General features: G+C 46.1%; 1 protein-coding gene and 1 non-coding gene across 3 annotated transcripts in view; one reads left to right on the top strand and one right to left on the bottom strand.

The window, feature by feature from the left end:
* The window catches only part of BFAR (bifunctional apoptosis regulator), a 39,020-nt gene extending 19,523 nt beyond the window's left edge, over positions 1-19,497 (top strand). For both annotated transcript variants that reach the window (XM_066382568.1, XM_066382569.1), the window contains exons 4-8: positions 3,585-3,754; positions 8,381-8,525; positions 13,437-13,610; positions 15,191-15,393; positions 18,185-19,497. In XM_066382568.1, the coding sequence (XP_066238665.1) occupies positions 3,585-3,754; positions 8,381-8,525; positions 13,437-13,610; positions 15,191-15,393; positions 18,185-18,377 (885 nt within the window). In that variant the 3' untranslated portion in view covers positions 18,378-19,497. The remainder of the gene's footprint in view (positions 1-3,584; positions 3,755-8,380; positions 8,526-13,436; positions 13,611-15,190; positions 15,394-18,184) is intronic.
* Positions 14,877-14,952, bottom strand: TRNAV-AAC (transfer RNA valine (anticodon AAC)). Its single transcript has one exon. It is a non-coding gene; the product is annotated as a tRNA-Val (tRNA).
* Positions 19,498-20,035: the final 538 nt, after the last annotated feature.

The raw sequence follows: 20,035 nt of genomic DNA, 5'->3' as shown, positions 1-20,035 counted from the left end.
GTCCTACAAGTAGGGCTTTATTTATTTTATTTTTTTATTTTTTCATTTTTCTGAAGCTGGAAACAGGGAGAGACAGTCAGACAGACTCCCGCATGCGCCCGACCGGGATCCACCCGGCACGCCCACCAGGGGCGACGCTCTGCCCATCCTGGGCGTCGCCATGTTGCGACCAGAGCCACTCTAGAGCCTGGGGCAGAGGCCAAGGAGCCATCCCCAGCGCCCGGGCCATCTTTGCTCCAATGGAGCCTTGGCTGCGGGAGGGGAAGAGAGAGACAGAGAGGAAGGTGCGGCGGAGGGGTGGAGAAGCAAATGGGCGCTTCTCCTGTGTGCCCTGGCCAGGAATCGAACCCGGGTCCTCCGCACGCTAGGCCGACGCTCTACCGCTGAGCCAACCGGCCAGGGCCACAAGTAGGGCTTTAAAGAAGCCACATTGAGCCTGGTAGGAAGAGTAGAGACAGAGTGGGCTGGTCCTACGTGTGGTGGTTAAAACTTGGGAGGGATATCTTGGCTGTGGAAGCCCCTCTGAGGAGCAAGTGGTCCCAGCCCCAAACCAGGCCCCCCAGCCCAGGGTTCCAGTGCTAGGCAGAGAAGTCCCCATAAACTCTGGCTGTAAAAATGAGTAAGGATTGTGACTAAGTGAAACGGAGGGCTGCTGGAGTCCCTGGAAGTTCCACTTAAAGGACCCACAATGGACTTACTCGCTGAGGGATTCATTCCCTTTGAGCTCCAGGGCTAGGGCAGCAGCTAGAAAGGCATCAGGGATATATGGGGAGGAACTGACTTGTCTAGCATCAGGATGAGAGCTGGGGATGGGCAATTTTCTGCCAGACAAAAGTGCTGACAGAACCATCGTTCCTTTCTTGACACCTCCCTGCCACCCTCCGAGTCAGGAGGCAGTGCCATGTCTGAATCTTATCAATCTGGCTTACACTATTTGCTTCTCCCCAGTGATTCCCTGAAACCCTGGCCCACCCCACCTGCAGGGCCACCCAAGCTGTTTCCAGTGGCTTGTCTTTTTTAAAAATTATTATTAATTTTTATTGAATTTATAGGATGACACTAGTCAACAAAATTATTAGGGTTTCAGATGCACAGTTCTACAACACATTGTGTGTACACTGTATTGTGTGTTGCCACACCAAGTCAAGTCTCCATCCATTACCGTTTATCCCCCAATAACCTCCTCCATCTCTCCTCAACCTTCTGTCCCTAGCAGTCACCAGTGTTGACAATGTCTGTGAGTGTTTCTCTTTTTCTCTCTTTTTTTTTTTTTTGCATTGTCATGCCAATAGCAATTAAAACTCAACTACAATAGGAGGTTTGCACAGCTTAAATGGGGTTTGGGGAGGCACATGCAACTGGAGTGTCCAGCTTGGATGATTGGGAGGCTGAGCCACTGGATCTACAGAACACCTACCTAAGGCTACTCACCGAGGTAGAGCTGTAGCAGCTCTACCTAATACATAGAAGCACAGGGAGGCTGCCAAAACGAGACAAAGAAGCATGTCTCAAAGGAAAGAGCAGAACAAAACTCCAGCAAAAGAACTAAACAAAATGGAGACAAGCAATCTACTAGATGCAGAGTTTAAAACACTGATTGTAAGGACGCTCGATGAACTTGATGAGAACTTCAACAGCATTAAAAAAAAAGGGGCATGGAAACCATAGAAAAGAACCAGTCAGAAATGAAGGCTATGCTAACTGAAACGAGCATTTTTCAGGGAACCAACAGTACAGAAGATGAAGTCAAGAATCAAGTCAGTGATTTGGAACCTAAGGAAGCAAAAAACAGCCAATCAGAATAGCAAAAAGAATCCAAAAAAAGATAGTATAAAGAGCCTCCGGGCCAACTTCAACTGTACCAGTATTAGCATCATGGGGGTTCCAGAATGAGAAGAGACAGACCAAACAATTGAAAACTTTTTGAAAAATAATAACAAAAAACTTCCCTAGACATACAAATCCAAGAAGCACAGAAAGTCCCAAAGAAGATGAACCTAAAGAGGCCCACACCAAGACACGTCATAATTATAATGTGAAAAGTGAAAGACAAAAGTGTGAATTTTGGGGGGGGGGGAGAGAGACAGGAGGGAGAAAGGGGGAGGAGAGAGATAAGAAGCTTCAACTCATAGTTGTTTCACTTTAGTTCATTGATTGTGTCTCATACTTGCCTTAATGGGTGGGAGGGGAGCTCAAGCTGAGCCAGTGACCCCTTGCCCAAGTCAGCAACCTTGCAGTCAAGCTGGAAAGCCTGTGCTCAAGCTGACAAGCCCGCACTCAAGCCAGCAACCTCAGGGTTTTGAACCTGGGCCCTCAGTGTCCTGGGTTGACACTCTCTATCCATTGCACCACCATGGGCCAGGCAAAGTGAAAATCTTAAAAGCAGCAAGAGAAAAGCAGTTACCTATAAGGGAGCTCCCATGAGACTAAGCTAATTTCTCAACAGAAACTTTGCAGGCCAGAAGGGAATGGCAAGAAATATTCAAAGTGATGAAAAGCAAGGACCTACAACCAAAATTATTCTACCCAGCAAAGCTAGCATTTAGAATCAAAGGACATATGAAGAGCTTCCCAGACAAGCTAAAGCTAAAGGAGTTCATCACCACCAAACCATTATTACATGAAATGTTAAAGGGTCTTTTTTAAGAAGAAAACAAACAAAAGAAAAAGATAAAAAATATGAACAGTATGGCAGTAAATATATATCAACAACTGAATCTAAAAAATAATGAACAGGCAGAACAGAAATAGACTTATAGATACAGAAAACATTTTTTTCTTTACAGAGAGAGTCAGAGGGACAGATAGGGACAGACAGACAGGAACAGAGAAAGATGAGAAGCATTAATCATCAGTTTTTCGTTGCAACACCTTAGTTGTTCATTGATTGCTTTCTCATATGTGCCTTGACCGCTGGCCTTCAGCAGACCGCGTAACCCTTTGCTCAAGCCAGCGACCTTGGGTCCAAGCTGGTGAGCTTTTGCTCAAACCAGATGAGCCCGCACTCAAGCTGGTGACCTCTCTCGAACCTGGGTCCTCCGCATCCCAGTTCGACGCTCTATCCACTGCGCCACCGCCTGGTCAGGCTATAGTCAATATTTTAATAACTACATATGGTGTCAGGTGGGTATGAGATTTATTGGGATGATCACTTAGTTATATAATGTCTGATCACTGGAGTATACACCTGAAACTAATAAAATATCAACTGTAATTGAAAAATAAAAAGTGACTTAAATTTCAAAAAAAAAACCCAAATCTAAATGTTATAAATTTTTCAATAGAAAAGGCACATGAGTTAGTTATGTTGGCCAGCTGATGGGACCCCGGGTGCCATGCTCTCAGGTGCCACCTGTGATGAATGAGTCCTGCCTGCCTCTGTTTTCTCACCACCCAGCAATTAGCAGAGATGAGCCTGCCTAGAGTTGTGCTCCCCCCTTGGCTGGCAGTGGCAGTGCCTTCTTTCTGTGGATAGATTTGGTATCGTTTCCTTCGAGCTCAGGCTCTTCCCCTCCGACATTCACATATTTACAAGCTGACATCTTACTTTTCTGTGTCTTAAGATCCCTGTCATCTTTCTCCAGGTGGTCCTGCTCGTGTATCACTGGAGCAGCAGGGAATCTGAGCATGACCTCCTGGTCCACAAGGCTGTGGCCAAGTGGACGGCAGAAGAAGTGGTCCTCTGGCTGGAGCAACTGGGCCCTTGGGCCTCTCTCTACAGAGATAGGTTTTTATCTGAAAGAGTAAATGGAAGGTGAGGAGCAAAATCTTTGACATGTCACTGACCTGTTTTTAAACAGCTTTGTTGAGATACAATTTACACACCAGAAAAAGTACACCATTTAAAGTGCACAATCTGGTTTTTCATATATTCACAGATATGTGCAGCCATCACCACAATCTGGTTTTAGAACATTTCACCTCCCTCCAAAAGAAGGTTTTTCCCTCGTTCCACCCCATGCCACCACCATTCTACTTTCTGTTTCTGTGGATTTGCCTATGCAGAGTAGTTCATATAAAATGAATTATACAATATAAGGCCTTTGTGTCTAGCTTACTCACTTCTCATCATATTCTCAAGGTTCATGCAAGTTGTAGTATATGTCAGTCCTTCATTTTTGTGGCTGAATAATATTCTATAATGTGGCTATATTACATTTTATTTATCCATTCTTCAGTTGATAGACATTTGGGTTGATTCCTATCCAAGTACTAACCAGGCCCGACCCTGCTTAGCTTCCGAGATCAGATGAGATTGGGCGCGTTCAGGGTGGTATGGCTGTAGACTGGGTTGATTCCTGTTTGGAGTTATGAACAGTGCTGCTATGATCACTTGTGTAAGTTTTTATGTGGATGTACATTCCTCTTGGAGTGCAATTGCTGGGTCATATGGTAACTCGATGTTTAAGTTTTTGAGGACCTGTCAAATTTTTCCAAAGTGGCTATACCGTTTTATGTCACTAACATTTTAGTTTGTTGCTTCCTGATTATAAAAGTAACATATTACTTATTTGAAAATAATAACACAGAATTAAAGGACATTGGAAATGAAATACCCCTGGAATCCTACTACTCTTCAGAGAAAACCACTGTTATCATCTTGCTGGATACCTTTCCAATTTTTATTTTTAGAGAGAAGAAGGGCGAGAGAGAAATATCAAAAACAAATTTTTGAGCCCTGGCAGGTCGGCCTGGTGTGTAGAAGTCCCGGGTTCAATTCCTGGCCAGGGCACACAGGAGAAGCGCCCATCTGCTTCTCCACCCTTCCCCCTCTCCTTCCTCTCTGTCTTTCTCTTCCCCTCCTGCAGCCGAGGCTCCACTGGAGCAAGGATGGCCCGGGCGCTGGGGATGGCTCTGTGGCCTCTGCCTCAGGCGCTAGAGTGGCTCTGGTCGCGGCAGAGTGACACCCCAGATAGGCAGAGCATCGCCCCCTGGTGGGCGTGCCGGGTGGATCCCAGTTGGGCGCATGCAGGAGTATGTCTGACTGCCTCCCCATTACCAGCTTCGGAAAGATACAGAAAGAAAAAAAATTTTTTTTTAAAGATTTTATTTATTGCCAGACCAGGCGGTGGCACAGAGGATGAAGTGTCAGGCTGGGACAGAGAGGTTCGAACCCCAAGTTCACCAGCTTGAGCACGGGCTCATCCGGCTTGAGTGCAGGCTCACAAGCTTGAGCACAGGGTCACCTGTGGGGTTGCTGGCTTGAGCCCAGAGGTTGCTGGCTTGAAGCCCAAGGTTCTTGGCTTGAGCCCAAGGTCACTGGCTTGAGCAGGGGGTCTGACTCAGCTGGAGTCCCCAGTCAAGGCACATATAAGAAAGCAATCAATGAACAACTAGGGTGCCACAATGAAGAATTGATGCTTCTCATCTCTTGCTCTTCCTGTCACTGTCTGTCTCTCTCAAGCAAAAATAAAAAAAGGATTTTATTTATTGATTTTAGAGAAAGAGAGAAGGGGGGGAACAGGAAGCAGCAACTCTTAGTAGTTGCTTCTTGTGTGTGCCTTGACTGGGCAAGCACAGGGTTTCGAACCAACCACCTTAGCATTCCAGGTAAGCGCTCTATCCACTGCACCACCATAGGTCAAATGAAACATTAATTGTTTTTATTTCACTTATTTATGCATTTCCTGGTTGATTCTTTTTTTTTTTTTTTTTTTTTTTTTTTTTTTTTCTGAAGCTGGAAACGGGGAGACAGTCAGACAGACTCCCGCATGCACCCGACCGGGATCCACCCGGCAAGCCCACCAGGGGGCGATGCTCTGCCCATCCGGAGCGTTGCTCTGTCGTGACCAGAGCCACTCTAGTGCCTGGGGCAGAGGCCAAGGAGCCATCCCTGGCACCCGGGCCATCTTTGCTCCAATGGAGGCTCGGCTGCGGGAGGGGAAGAGAGAGACAGAGAGGAAGGAGAGGGGAAGGGGTGGAGAAGCAGATGGGCGCTTCTTCTGTGTGCCCTGGCCGGGAAGCGAACCTGGGACTTCCACATGCCAGGCCGACGCTCTACCACTGAGCCAACCGGCCAGGGCCTCCCTGGTTGATTCTTGTATGTATCCTGACCAGAGATTGAACCCACAACCTTGGCATATTTGAACGATGCTCCAACCAAGCTACCCAGCCTGGGCCAGAATTTTTTTTAATGTTTTTACAGACATATACATAGAAATGTGTATTATTTATTTAAGCTGAAAATACAGTTGTACTAAACAAACGTGTCTATATGTTCATATGTATGTATACTGCTCACAAAAATTAGGGGATATTTCAAAATGAACACACAATGATTAAAAAAAGCATTTGATATTTTTTTATTAAACAAGAACATCAGAAAAGCAAACAAGGCCCTGGCCGGTTGGCTCAGTGGTAGAGCGTCGGCCTGGCGTGCGGGGGACCCGGGTTCGATTCCCGGCCAGGGCACATAGGAGAAGCACCCATTTGCTTCTCCACCCCCCCCTTCCTCTCTGTCTCTCCCCCTCCCACAGCCGAGGCTCCATTGGAGCAAAGATGGCCCGGGCGCTGGGGATGGCTCCTTGGCCTCTGCCCCAGGCGCTAGAGTGGCTCTGGTCTCAGCAGAGCAACGCCCCGGAGGGGCAGAGCATCGCCCCCTGATGGGCAGAGCATCGCCCCTGGTGGGCAGAGCATCGCCCCTGGTGGGCGTGCCGGGTGGATCCCGGTTGGGCGCATGCGGGAGTCTGTCTGTCTCTCCCCGTTTCCAGCTTCAGAAAAAATACAAAAAAAAAAAGAAAAGCAAACAAGTCAGAGAAAGTTTTATTATGCAAATGAATTCAAAACCAACTTTTATTTCTTTGGTGAAAATGCACTGTACAAAAGGCTGAAAGTACTGGAGTATTTGCATGTTCCCTGATCCCTGATTTTTGTGAGCATTATATATTTTCTAGTCTATTTAATTGATCTCAACCAAAATACATTTGGGTTGTTTCCTTTTCCCTGTTCCAGACAGTTTCACACTTGGTAGCAAGTAACTGAAGGAACTCATTAGTCTGAGAAACTCGCCAATAGTTAGGCTCTGAGCAGGCCTGCTTCTGCCCATCAACATCCCCTGCCCTTCCAGAGCACTGTCCGTCTTTATTGAGGTCCGTCCCTCCTGTGGAGGGCCCATACTGGGAACACGCTGGCGGTGCTGAGAGCAGCCAGCCGTCTCTAAGCGCTTGTTCAGACTGGCCGTCCACTCACTGCCAGGCTGCCTGACTCCCACCTTGCATCTTGGTCACTTTCCCCCTGAACTGAGCTTTCGATATTTGACTCTCCTTTGTGTAATTGTCCTTTTTTTTATTTTTGGAAAAATTAGTGTACCCCCTGGCCCAGAATTGTGATTTTAAAAAATCCTCTAACTAGTTAATACACCATACCTTTACATAACTATTTCTTTTGGAGCATAGGTTCCTAAAACTGGATTCGCTGAGTCAAAAGAAGTAAATCATTATTAGATGAATATTACCAAATTACCTGCGAAAGGACATCAGTGTCCAGTCCTCCAGTGGTGGTGTGGTCTCATCAGTCAGTGCACAGGGATTTTTTAATGATGAATCACTGCAGAAGTGGATTTATTTTCTTTATTTATTTTTTTTGTATTTTTCTGAAGCTAGAAATGGGGAGAGACAGTCAGACAGACTCCCACATGCGCCCGACCGGGATCCACCCCGCACGCCTACCAGGGGGCGACGCTCTGCCTACCAAGGGGCGATGTTCTGCCCATCTGGGGTGTCGCTCTGTTGTGACCAGAGCCACTCTAGCACCTGGGGCAGAGGCCAAGGAGCCATCCCCAGCACCCGGGCCATCCTTGCTCCAATGGAGCCTCGGCTGCAGGAGGGAGGGGAAGAGAGAGACAGAGAGGAAGGAGAGGGGAAGGGGTGGAGAAGCAGATGGGTGCTTCTCCTATGTGCCCTGGCCGGGAATCGAACCTGGGACTTCTACACGCCAGGCCGACGCTCTACCACTGAGCCAACCGGCCAGGGCCCCAACATTTTTTCTATACACACACACTTTAAAAAATAGAGTAATGTGTGAGAGGTCAGAGTGTATAGCTGACAGATCAAAGTTAGGAGCAAAGCAGACCTGGGTGTGCCTTGGGTAGGTCACTTTATTTCTCTAAGCCAGTTTTCTTATCCACAAAATGGGCATAAGGCCACCTCCCCTAAGAAGTGGTTAAGTGAACCATTGATTTATTGAAAGTATGTTCAGATAGTCACTGGCAACTATCAATAGTAAACAGTCAGTTGTTTGCTGTTACTAATAGTATTTTATCTTTAACTGTCTTACCTCAAGGCTCAAGTATTTGTGTTGATCAGCTGGAACTCTGACTAGGGAAAGTTTGCTTTCAGTGCCTAACCTCAAAAGAATTCTTCTGTCTGCTTCCTCACCACAGATTGCTTTTAACTTTGACAGAAGAGGAATTCTCAAGGGCGCCATATACCATAGAAAACAACAGCCACAGGAGAGCCATCCTCCTGGAATTGGAGCGTGTCAAAGCACTAGGCGTGAAGCCCCCCCAAAATCTCTGGGAATATAAGGTGAACTCTTTATTTTTTCAGTTGGAAAAAGTACAGAGAACAACATAGCAATCACCTGCATGCCCACTGCTCAAGAAACCATCACAGATGGGATTGAAGCCCCTGCCCCCCCCTCTCTGGAGGCTCCACCCTCCTCCAACCGGGCTGCACATCCTCCCTGGGAGTGTTTTCCTACTTGGGTCTGGATCCGCAGGCACTAGCAGCATTGTCCTGGAGGGTTTTAGCCTTAACTGAGAGGCGTGAACTGAGCCTGTCCTGCAAGTAGTGTTTATCTCTGTGGCCCCAGTTCCCTCGTCTCTCTTGTGTGCAGCATTCCATTGCAGGAATTTGTGACAATTTATGCTTTTTTCTGTTGATGAACACTGAGATTGTTTCCATTTTTGCTGTTAGGAACTGCTGCTGTGGACATTTTTTGGATGTTCTTAGGCTCATATACGAGTTTCTTATTGTTATATACTGAGAAAAAGGATTACTAGGTCACAAGTAGTGCACATCTTCACTAGATATTGGTAAATTGTTCTTCAGCCTGACTGCTCCAACTGGTTCTCCTTCACAGAGAGGATTTTGCAAATACTGTACTGTAAAGCAAATGCTCTATTTTTTATTTGTTCCAGTACGTTTATGGGGGAAATAATGCTGTCATAATTAAATTAAAGAAGTATAAATTTAAATGACTGGTTGGCTTTTTTTTTTTTTACTTTTGTGAAGGATGAAAACATTTAATATGAGGAAAGAGGCATTTGTGCTTTGCAGATCATAAATTGGTACAGCCTCTTTGGAGAACAGTTTGTCAATAACTAAAACTCTTGGTGTACAACACACCAAGTCTTTGACCTGTAATTGCATGTCTTTGCACTTAGAGCACAGGCAGCAGAGCATCCTGATCAAGAGCAGGGCTTCGGAGCCTGGCTGCTTGGGCTCCTGCAGGACACACTGGCCAGTACCTGGCCTCCTGGGCCCAGCTCCTCCTCAGTAAACGGCCTCATAGAGTCATAGCAAGAACTGAATGTTTGAGTCACAAAAAGTCATTAAACAAGATGTTCACTGCAGCATCATTGGTAATAGCAGCATGTGGAAGACAACTTAAGCACCCATTATTAGGAACAGATTAAATAAAAATGGCACATCCATGTGTGTAACCATTACAAAAGGAAGGGGTGATTCTGGGGGTATTAATAAGGAAGGATGCCCAAGTTGTGTTGTTAAGTGAAAATAAGGAAAAAGCATATTGGAAAATAAACACACTTGTGTGTATGTTTATGTTTGCATATACAGAGAAAATTTCTGGAAGTGTACACCAATAATGTTTTTATCTGGGGATTGAGAGTTGGATGAAGGGAGAATTTTGTCCCTTTTACTATTTGAAAAAAAATGTGTTTAGTACATATACATGTATTAGTTAAAACTAATAAACACTAGTTTAAACATTTTTGAAGAATGAGCATCGAGTTTCTAATTAGATACGTTGTTTTTTTAATTTTATAAAATCCCTTTTATCATAAATTATTAGTTTTGTTAATTCGGTCAAAATCTTTTCTTGGCAATAGTATGCCTATGATGGTTTTAATATATAGGGAAAGGTTTCTGGGTCCCATATCCAGCAGTGCCCCTCTATTTACACTTGATCTTAGCCAAAAGGCCAAGAAGCGATAGTGCCCCTCTATTTAAAATACAGGCAGTCCCCAGGTTACGAATGAAATAGGTTCCATAGGTTTGTTCTGAAGTTCAGTTTGTAGGAACATGAGTTGGAACAGGTACGTTTACCTATTAAATGCAACTTAAACAGATGTTTGTCTTAACCCAGTATTTATTTTTACCTTTCTGTGCTATAAATACTTAAAACATTTTCAAACCTATAGAACCTACTTTTTTCATAACCTGGGGACTTCTTGTACATAAAAGTAATCTTGCCCTGGCCGGTTGGCTCAGCGGTAGAGCGTCGGCCTGGCATGCGGGGGACCCGGGTTCGATTCCCGGCCAGGGCACATAGGAGAGGCGCCCATTTGCTTCTCCACCCCCCCCCTCCTTCCTCTCTGTCTCTCTCTTCCCCTCCCGCAGCCGAGGCTCCATTGGAGTAAAAATGGCCCGGGCGCTGGGGATGGCTCCTTGGCCTCTGCACCAGGCGCTAGAGTGGCTCTGGTCGTGGCAGAGCATCACCCCCTGGTGGGCAGAGCATCGCCCCTGGTGGGCGTGCCGGGTGGATCCCGGTCGGGCGCATGCGGGAGTCTGTCTGACTATCTCTCCCCGTTTCCAGCTTCAGAAAAATACAAAAATACAAAAAAAAAAAAAAGTAATCTTGGCCTGACTTGTGGTGGCGCAGTGGATAAAGCATTGACATGAAACGCTGAGGTTGCCGGTTTGAAACCCTGGGCTTGCCCAGACAAGGCACATATGGGAGTTGATGCTTCCTGCTCCTCCCCCTCCTCTCTCTCCCCCTTTCTCTAAAATGAATAAATAAAATCTTTAAAAAAAAAGTAATCTTAGTATTAACCAGAGTAAGGGGGAGGGAACGTGATTCTGGTCCTGGTGTAGAAGCAAGCAGAACCTTACCAATGTGTTCCTTCAGATCTTCTGTGCAACCAGCCTGTCCCCTAGGGTGACCATCTGATGACTAAGGCTCCTCCACCCCAACTGTCCTAGTGCAGTGTCTCCTGAATGCCACTGTTCTCATCAGACATGAGAGACAGCCTCCCACTGCAGTGCTGTCCTCATAATCACCTCCCTGGATGGTTGGCTTTCCCTCCTTATCTGATAGGAAGTAGCCAAGAGTTATAATATAAATATTTTCGTCCCCTACTTACACTGACCCCAGACCTACAAATTGCAACCTGGTCATCTCCCTTTCTCATATACCAACCGCAATGTGGCTGGATGCAATATTTTTTTTTCTGTGACTTGTGTCCCATTAGAGCTGCAATTTTCAGCCAATATGCAGCAAGAATTTTTAAAGCATGCAAACTGACTAGTCAGGGGCACTGACATCTTTTCCCTTAAATGGTCAAATTTATAAAATGACAATAGCCAGTACAGCAATAGCTGTCCAGCATGAATGAGTCAAAATAATACCTATCTTTTTATTTTTTGTCAGATTGGCAAAATATATATTTTTTGGCATGCCACAGAATTTTAGTAATTAGTTTATGTATGCCATGAGATGAAAAAGGTTGAAAATCAGTGCTTTATTGAGTGCTTTTTTTGAGAGAGAGAGAGAGAGGGAGGGAGGAAGGGGAAAAGATGAGAAGCATCAACCCATAGTTGTGTCTCTTTAGTTGTTCATTGATTGCTTCTCATACGTACATTGATGGGGTGGTGGGTAGGGGGGCTCAAGATGAGCCAGTGACCCCTGCTCAAGGCAATGACTATGGGATCGTGTCATTGACCCCACACTCAAGCCAGATGAGTTTATTCAAGCCAGCAACCTCAGGTCCTCAGTGTCCCAGGTCAGTACTCTTATCTTCTGCACCACCACTGGTCAGGCAGGGCTGAGATTTTATTAAAACATAACCAAACACCATATTAAGGGATCAAGGGGAACGTGCAGGAACTCCAGTACTTTCAGCCTTTTGTATAGTGCATTTTCACAATGAAATAAAAGTTGGGTTTGCATCTCATTTGCATAATCAGACTTTTTTTCAGATGTTCTTGTCAAATACTTTTTTTTTTCATCGCTTCATATTCATTTTGAAATATCCCCTAATTATTATTTTTTTGTGTGTGTGTGTTTTTGAAATGAGAAGCTGCGGGGGTGGAGGCAGTCAGACAGACTCCCACATGCGCCCGACCGGGATCCACCTGGCATGCCCACCAGGGGGCGATGCTCTGCCCCTCTGGGGCGTCGCTCTGTTGCAACCTGAGCCATTCTAGCACCTGAGGCAGAGGCCATGGAGCCATCCTCAGCGCCCGGGCCAACTTTGCTCCAATAGAGCCTTGGCTGCGGGAGGAGAAGAGAGAGATAGAGAGAAAGGAGAGAGGGAGGGGTGGAGAAGCAAATGGGCGCTTCTGTGTGCCCTGGCCAGGAATCGAACCCGGGATTTCCATATGCCAGGCTGACACTCTACCACTGAGCAAACCGGCCTGGGCTGAAATATCTCCTAATTTTTGTAAGCAGTGTATTTTACCTTTAAATACTTGAGTATGAATCTCTAAAGAGAAGGATTCTTTTTCTTAAATGTTATCATTATCATGCTTAAACCAACTTACTAGTAAGCCATTAACAGCATCAAATAAATTAAATGTTTTAAGTGTTACTGAGATCTAGTTAACACACATCTTTAAGGTGTACAGTTTGATGTTTTGATATATGTACACACCTGAAACCAGCATCACCGCAATCAAGGTAGTGAACATACCACTCCTGAAAGTTTTCTTCTGCCTCTTTATAAGCCCACCTTTTGCCCCTCCCCATGCTAAAAAGTAGTGTCTCACTGGTTTAATTTGCTTTTCTCTGAGGACCAGTAATATTGAGCATCTTTGCTTGTGGCTTAGATGCCATACTTATATTTTCTTTGGTGATGTGTCCATTCATATTTTTTGCCCATTTTATTTGATTCGTAGTTGTATCAAGTAAGTTTTATCATTCTTCAGTTACTTTTATAACCAGGAAAAATATGAATACATATTTATTGTGGCAAAATTTACAAAAGTAAGGGAAATGAAATAAATGGCCATAATCCCACCTGAGATTCAAACATAGTTAACACTGCATTTTGCTCTGTTTTCTCCTAGACAACTTATGTACAGTTTAAACAGTCTTTTTGTTTCTGTATTCATTCCACAAATGTTGATTGCCCTCTGGTGTGACCCAGGTGCTCCCTGGGCAAAGGCAAAGGGCATGAGGTTGCAGATGAAGCATGCTCGGGAGCTGATCAGCATGGGTGTAATGTGGCCTTGTGTCTACCTCTTCCTCTGCAGGCTGTGAACCCGGGCAGGTCCCTATTCCTGCTCTATGCCCTCAAGAGTTCCCCCAGACTCGGTCTGCTGTACCTCTACCTGTTTGACTACACAGACAGCTTTCTGCCCTTCATCCACACCATCTGCCCCCTGCAGGAAGACAGCTCCGGGGAGGACATCATCACCAAGCTTCTGGTAGGTCTGCAGATGGCTGGAATGAACTTTTTCTGCCATTTCTCAGTGCAGTACAGAACTGGAGACTTGGCTGTAGCCTGTCATGGAAGAGCAAACAACACCAGCTTTCATTTAGATTTTGCAAGGAGGGCCCCTACAAAGGAAAATAAAGAAGGAACTTCTCTACTCCCAGAAGCCTGTTTTGTTTCCTACATTGTGTAGCAAGAGGGGCTGCCCTCTGAACTTGAAATATTTAGGGGAAATGACAGCATTGCTTTTCCTGTAAAAGAAGATAGGATAGGTACTGATTGCTTGAGGGTTAGATTTATGGGCCTGCCAGCTTGGTACTCTGTCTCTCAGTAGGATCTCCAGAGGATGGTTGTCTTACCACAAGGCAGGGCAGCACCTGCCCTGTTGGCCTCAGAACAGTCAGCCACCGTCCTGCTCACTGATGGGAGTCCTCAGGTCACGTGAGGTGGTTACCGGTCATGGCTCTGGTTTCTTCAGAGCTACTGGTGGATCCTGTTGACTCGGTGATTTCTGGGTGTCTAGTTGGTCATTTGAGGGTATACTGTCCTTTGCATTTCTGCTCTTGGAATGGTCCCTTGAGGCCTGGGAGTACAGAGCCCACCTGACCTTTCCATTTTAACAGCTGACCGCTCATCAGGCTGACTTGCTTCTCGAAATACTTAATATCTGCTCCATTGTACCCAGTTTTACTGAGCTTCCATTAGCTTCTGGAGGCCTGTTTAAATACTTTTGATGATCATCTGCTAATATCTAATCAAAAGTTTTTTATTATCCCACAAAATTATTTTTTCAAGATATATGTTTAATTTTTCCGTGACCTAGCATTTTACCACAGTAAGATGTTGAATTTAGGAAACTGAGCTACACATGTAGTGATGAAGAAATTAAGAAATAGATTTATAACTCATGTTTAGATTTTTACTTTTTTTTTTCTTTTCTTTTTTCTTTTTTCTTTTTTCTGAAGCTGGAAACAGGGAGAGATAGTCAGACAGACTCCCGCATGCGCCCTACCGGGATCCACCCGGCACGCCCACCAGGGGCGACGCTCTGCCCACCAGGGGGCGATGCTCTGCCCATCCTGGGCGTCACCATGTTGCGACCAGAGCCACTCTAGCGCCTGAGGCAGAGGCCACAGAGCCATCCCCAGCGCCCGGGCCATCTTTGCTCCAATGGAGCCTTGGCTGCGGGAGGGGAAGAGAGAGACAGAGAGGAAGGTGCGGCAGAGGGGTGGAGAAGCAAATGGGCGCTTCTCCTGTGTGCCCTGGCCGGGAATCGAACCCGGGTCCTCCGCACGTTAGGCCGACGCTCTACCGCTGAGCCAACCGGCCAGGGCAGATTTTTACTTCTGAACTTTCACAATAATGTAATAAGTATCTCAGTTCAACCTCTTTGGTAACATTTAGCCAATGTAAGTTTAATCATTACATGGTGAATTGATGGATGGAAATTTTATTTTAGATTGTATGGGTGTTTTAATAAATGTACTTGCTGGGATCATCGTGTTATATATTTTGCATAAAAATTAATCATAAGTTTTAGTGTCCATTTTTATTTGTATGTTATTTTTAAAGGATCTTAGAGAGCCCACATGGAAGCAGTGGAGGGAATTCCTTGTCAAATACTCCTTCCTTCCATACCAGCTGATTGCTGAATTTGCTTGGGACTGGCTGGAAGTCCATTATTGGACGTCACGGTTTCTCATCGTCAATGCCATGTTACTCTCGGTTCTGGAATTATTCTCCTTTTGGAGGATCTGGTCAAGAAGTGAACTGAAGTAAGTGTGTTTATACACTGGAGATGGTTGAAGCAACAGGGACTGGAAAAGGTGTCTTGTAAATATTACTCAGACACAAAGATTCCTCATGCTCTGGTTTAGAAACACCGACTTAAGCAGCAGATAGAAAAAAATGACCTGTGCTTGGGGCTGGGGAGGTTTACATGGTACTTACTGTTAAAGTGTTTCTCTCTCTCTCTCTATGTGTGTATATATATATGTATGTGTATGTATGTATATTTAGTGGGGGAGGGGACAGACAGACAAGAAAGGAGAGAGATGAGAAGCATCAACTTGTAGTTATGGCCTGACCAGGAGGTGGCACAGTGGATAGAGTGTTGGACTGGGATGCCGAGGACCTAGGTTCGAGACCCCGAGGTCGCCAGCTTGAGTGCGGGCTCATCTGGTTTGATCAAAAAAGCTCACCAGCTTGGACCCAAGGTTGCTGGCTTGAGCAAGGGGTTACTCAGTCTGCTGAAGGCCCACGGTCAAGGCACATGAGAAAGCAATCAATGAACAACTAAGGTGTCGCAATGTGCAACAAAAATAACTAATGATTGATGCTTCTCATCTCTCCATTCCTGTCTGTCGATCCCTCTCTCTGACTCTCTCTCTGTCTCTGTAAAAAAAATAAAAATAAAAAAATAAAATTGTAGTTGTGGCACTTTAGTTGTTCACTGATTGTTTTCTCATTCTCTTAAGCAGAGGGTTCCAGCTGAGCCAGTGACCCCTTGCTCAACCCAGCACCCTTGGGCTCAAGCCAGTGACCTTGGGCTTCAAGTCAGTGACCATGGGGTCATGTCTATGATCCCATACTCAAGCCAACAATTCTGCACTCAGGCTGGTGAGCCCACACTCAAGCCAGTGGCCTCAGGGTTTAGAACCTGGGTCCTCAGCATCCCAGGTCGATGCTTTATCCATTATGCCACTACCTGTTCAGGCTTTCCATATATCTCATCCCCACATAGTCTACCGTATAATCCCAGGGGATTTTAACAACTAGGGAATAAACAAGTGGGGAAATGAGGGCACTTTTATGGAAAAGAGCATTAGGGAGAGCATGAAGAGATCTGATGAAGAATTCCTGCAGGCATGCATTCTGATCCTGCTATACCACCAGCTGGAACAGTAATAACTGGATTGACGAGTAAAATGAGAGTTGAACTAGACAGTCACTGAGTTAGGATTCTTGGTTGCAAGTGACAGAAACCAACCTAAATTGGTTTTCCTAAAAAGGGAAACATGGCTGGACCCAGAGACCCAAATGCTATCATCAGGACTGACTGTCCCCTTCTCAGCTGTGCTTTCCTGTGTTGTCCAGTCTCAGAGCTGTCTGCACGTGGGGACCCTCGGCCCTTGCAGGCGCAGATCTGAGTACTTCTTTCCCCGTAGTACTTATGGAAGTCTCAGGGGTCACATGCCTTTTCTCTGATTGGCCCAGCCTGGGTCACCTGAACCTATCACTTCTTCAGGGGTATGTGGGGCTCTCCTTGTCCAGCCTCAAGGCATGCGCTCACCCCCCCCAACCAGGGCTGGCTCAGCCCCTCCCAGACCACATGGAAAAGAACAGGGGCAGGAGGCACCCCAAAGGAAAGCTTGGGGTTTCCAGAAGGAAGGGGATGGCTGCATGGCAGGCAGGAGTAACACGTCACAACACCAGTAGCCTTGAAGCCTAAAACATCCTATAACTCAAAGAGTTCTTGATTTCGTCAATCACAAATAGTTCTGAGACCCTGACAACAGTCTCCTTCATTTATTTCAATTCAGTGAATGCCTTTTTTCATGCACAGTTAATTGAGCTCCTTCTCTGCTCCTGGCTTTCTTCTGGGCACTGCAGATCTTTGGGTAAAGACAGACAGTCTGTACTTTGTAGGCCTACAGACCAGCAGAGAAAATACGCATGTTAAATATATACAGATGTGACACAGTGATGAAGCAGGCGGGTGGAACTATAATGGGGATGCCTTACCTGTCATGGACACTGCCCTGAGGAAGCACTGTCTAGGCTGCTCCTGGGGTTGCAGATGGATTGGTCGGGCAAAGACATGTCTCAGGCAATGGGGACAGAGAACAAGGTCTGTGCCTGACTGGGCAGTGGTGCAGTAGATAGAGCGTCAGCCAGGATACTGAGGACCCAGGTTTAATCCCGAGGTCGCTGGCTTGAGCACGGGCTCACCAGCTTGAGCGCAGGGTCGCAGGCTTGAGCATGGGATCATAGACATGACCTCATGGTCTCTGGCTTGAGCCCAAGTGTTGTTGGCTTGAAGCCCAAGGTTGCTGGTTTGAGTTCAAGGTTGCTGGCTTGAGCAAGGAGTCACTGGCTCGGTCGGCTGTAGCCCTCTGGTCAAGGCACGTATGAGAGAGCAGTCGGCCTGACCAGGCGGTGGGTGGTGCAGTGGATAGAGCATCAGACTGGGACGCAGAGGACCCAGGTTCAAAACCCCCAGGTTGCCAGCTTGAGTGCGGGCTCATCTGGTTTGAGCAAGGCTCACCAGCTTGAGCCCAAGGTTGCTGGCTTGAGCAATGGGTCATTCAGTCTGCTGTAGCCCCACAGTCAAGGCACATATGAGAAAGCAATCAATGAACAAGTAAGGTGCCACAACAAAGAATTGATACTTCTCATCTCACTCCCTTCTTATCTGTCTGTCTGTCTTTCCCTAAAAAGAAAAAAGAAAACAAGTTCTTTGCACAGGCAGCCTGACTATTGGGAAGTGCCCAGGGTCTGAGCACTGTGATGTCATTCGGATCGCCATCACTGTTTCACCCCTCAAATGCTTCTCTTCTTTTTCAGGACTGTGCCTCAGAGGATGTGGAGCCATTTTTGGAAAGTATCAACACAGGGTCTTTTTGTGGCCATGTTCTGGCCCCTCATTCCTCAGTTTGTTTGCAACTGTTTATTTTACTGGGCCCTGTACTTTAACCCAATTATTAACATTGATCTTGTGGTCAAGGAAGTCCGACGGCTGGAAACCCAAGTGTTGTGAGTGGCACTGCCCCAGCCACGAGGGACTCTTCCAGCCTCCCTGATGTCTGGGCTTTGCTGCTGAAGGAAGGGTGGGGGGCAGACTTCCTCTTTTCTTTCCCTGGTAAACAAGGTGCTGCTTTCTGTGAACGGCTGCAACCAGGCCCTTTCTCCCGCTGCCTGTGGCCCTGTGGCAGCAGGGCCTGGCATCGCAGGGCTGGGCCGACACCGCGGCAGCACCTCCCACCCAGCCTCCTTGCTCCCGAGGACTTGGGAAGCGCAGTCCACCACAGCTGGCAAGGACCCAGGACCTCAGAGGATATGGTGTGAGTGACATCGGAGGGCTGTCACATCAGCCATCCTACTTGCCCTAACCTCAGTGACTGATAAAGGCTTCCATGACAAGTTGGAGCCCTGAGGCTGAGCCCAAGACCAGGCTTGTTGGAGCCGGCCCTGTTCTCTAAGTCAAGTTTAGGAAAATTGGAGATTTTATCATAGGCATAGACAGTTGCATATAAAAAATACAGAGGAAAAACCAAAATCCAAAAGAGATGCTAGGAGGTTGAAGAGTTAAATCTCTGAAGAATTCGGTTTGAAACTAGAATGACTTATACCTATCCTGTTTCCAGCTTCTACTAATCATTGAAGTTTGAATCCCTTTCTCTGAGTGGGATGTCCAGATATGAAAGGAGAGTAATTCACATCAGGCTGAGCTGCCTCAGTGCTACTTAAAATTGTTTTGTTTGAGGGTTTGCTTTGTTTTGTTTTTAAGAATTTAAAATCCAGGATAGTCCTTTTGTTCAAAAAAACATTTTATACATTGACCTCACACTGTATAATCTTTATCATCTTGTTCTGATGTGTAAAACAGCAAGTATAATTACACCAAATGCTGTAACTGTAAATATGAATGAGATGAACTATGCCTCCCACTATTTTCTTCTAGTATGAAAGCAGCAGGTGGGAAATGTGATCCATCCAAAGATGGGCCCCACAGAGATAAGCTTGCATCCAAAGTGTTTTTCTGTGACTCCATGAACCATTCATTAATTTGTATCTTTAAAGAGTTCACTCAAACTTTGCATCTAAAAGTTTGAAGAAATTACTTGAAATAAAAATAAAGATTTTTTATAAAGACAAAACTTCTATAGAAAAGAATTGTTTAGAAAATGATGAAAATCTGAATTGCTCAATACAACCTACTAGTCATGCTGAAATCCCTGTCTGATGGGAACATTGAACCAGCGAGCCACCCCTATGGTACCTCGAGTGAAAGGAGGGAGAATGTTTTCCTTCCTCCTGTTTGCTCATCAGGCCCCAGAGCTGCCTGACTTGACCTGCTTAACCCCCATGACCTACCAGAGACACTGACTGATGGCACTGGGGACACTGCAGTATTTGCACATTCCTGGTCTCTTGCCTTGGGGGGTTCCTGCTCTCCTTCCCAGATAAAGAGATGGAGTCTGGGTGACAGTGGAGGAGCTGTACCCAGGCTAGACCACAGGTAGCCAGACTCCCAGTCCAGTGCCCCTTACCCACTCCCACATCCTGCTTTAAAGATGAGTGGTCCCCCCATCTGCTCGGGGCCAGAGCAAGGGAGACCTGGCTTAGAGGAATGGGGCTGGGCTTTCACTCCTTATTGCCAGCAGGAGGGACGGGCACTTCAGAGCCAGGGCCACA

This window comes from Saccopteryx leptura, chromosome 4, assembly GCF_036850995.1.
Source record: "Saccopteryx leptura isolate mSacLep1 chromosome 4, mSacLep1_pri_phased_curated, whole genome shotgun sequence".
NCBI lineage: Eukaryota > Metazoa > Chordata > Mammalia > Chiroptera > Emballonuridae > Saccopteryx > Saccopteryx leptura.
The sequence above is the reverse complement of the archived record's forward strand: the minus strand, read 5'-3'. Positions and strand labels throughout refer to the sequence as shown.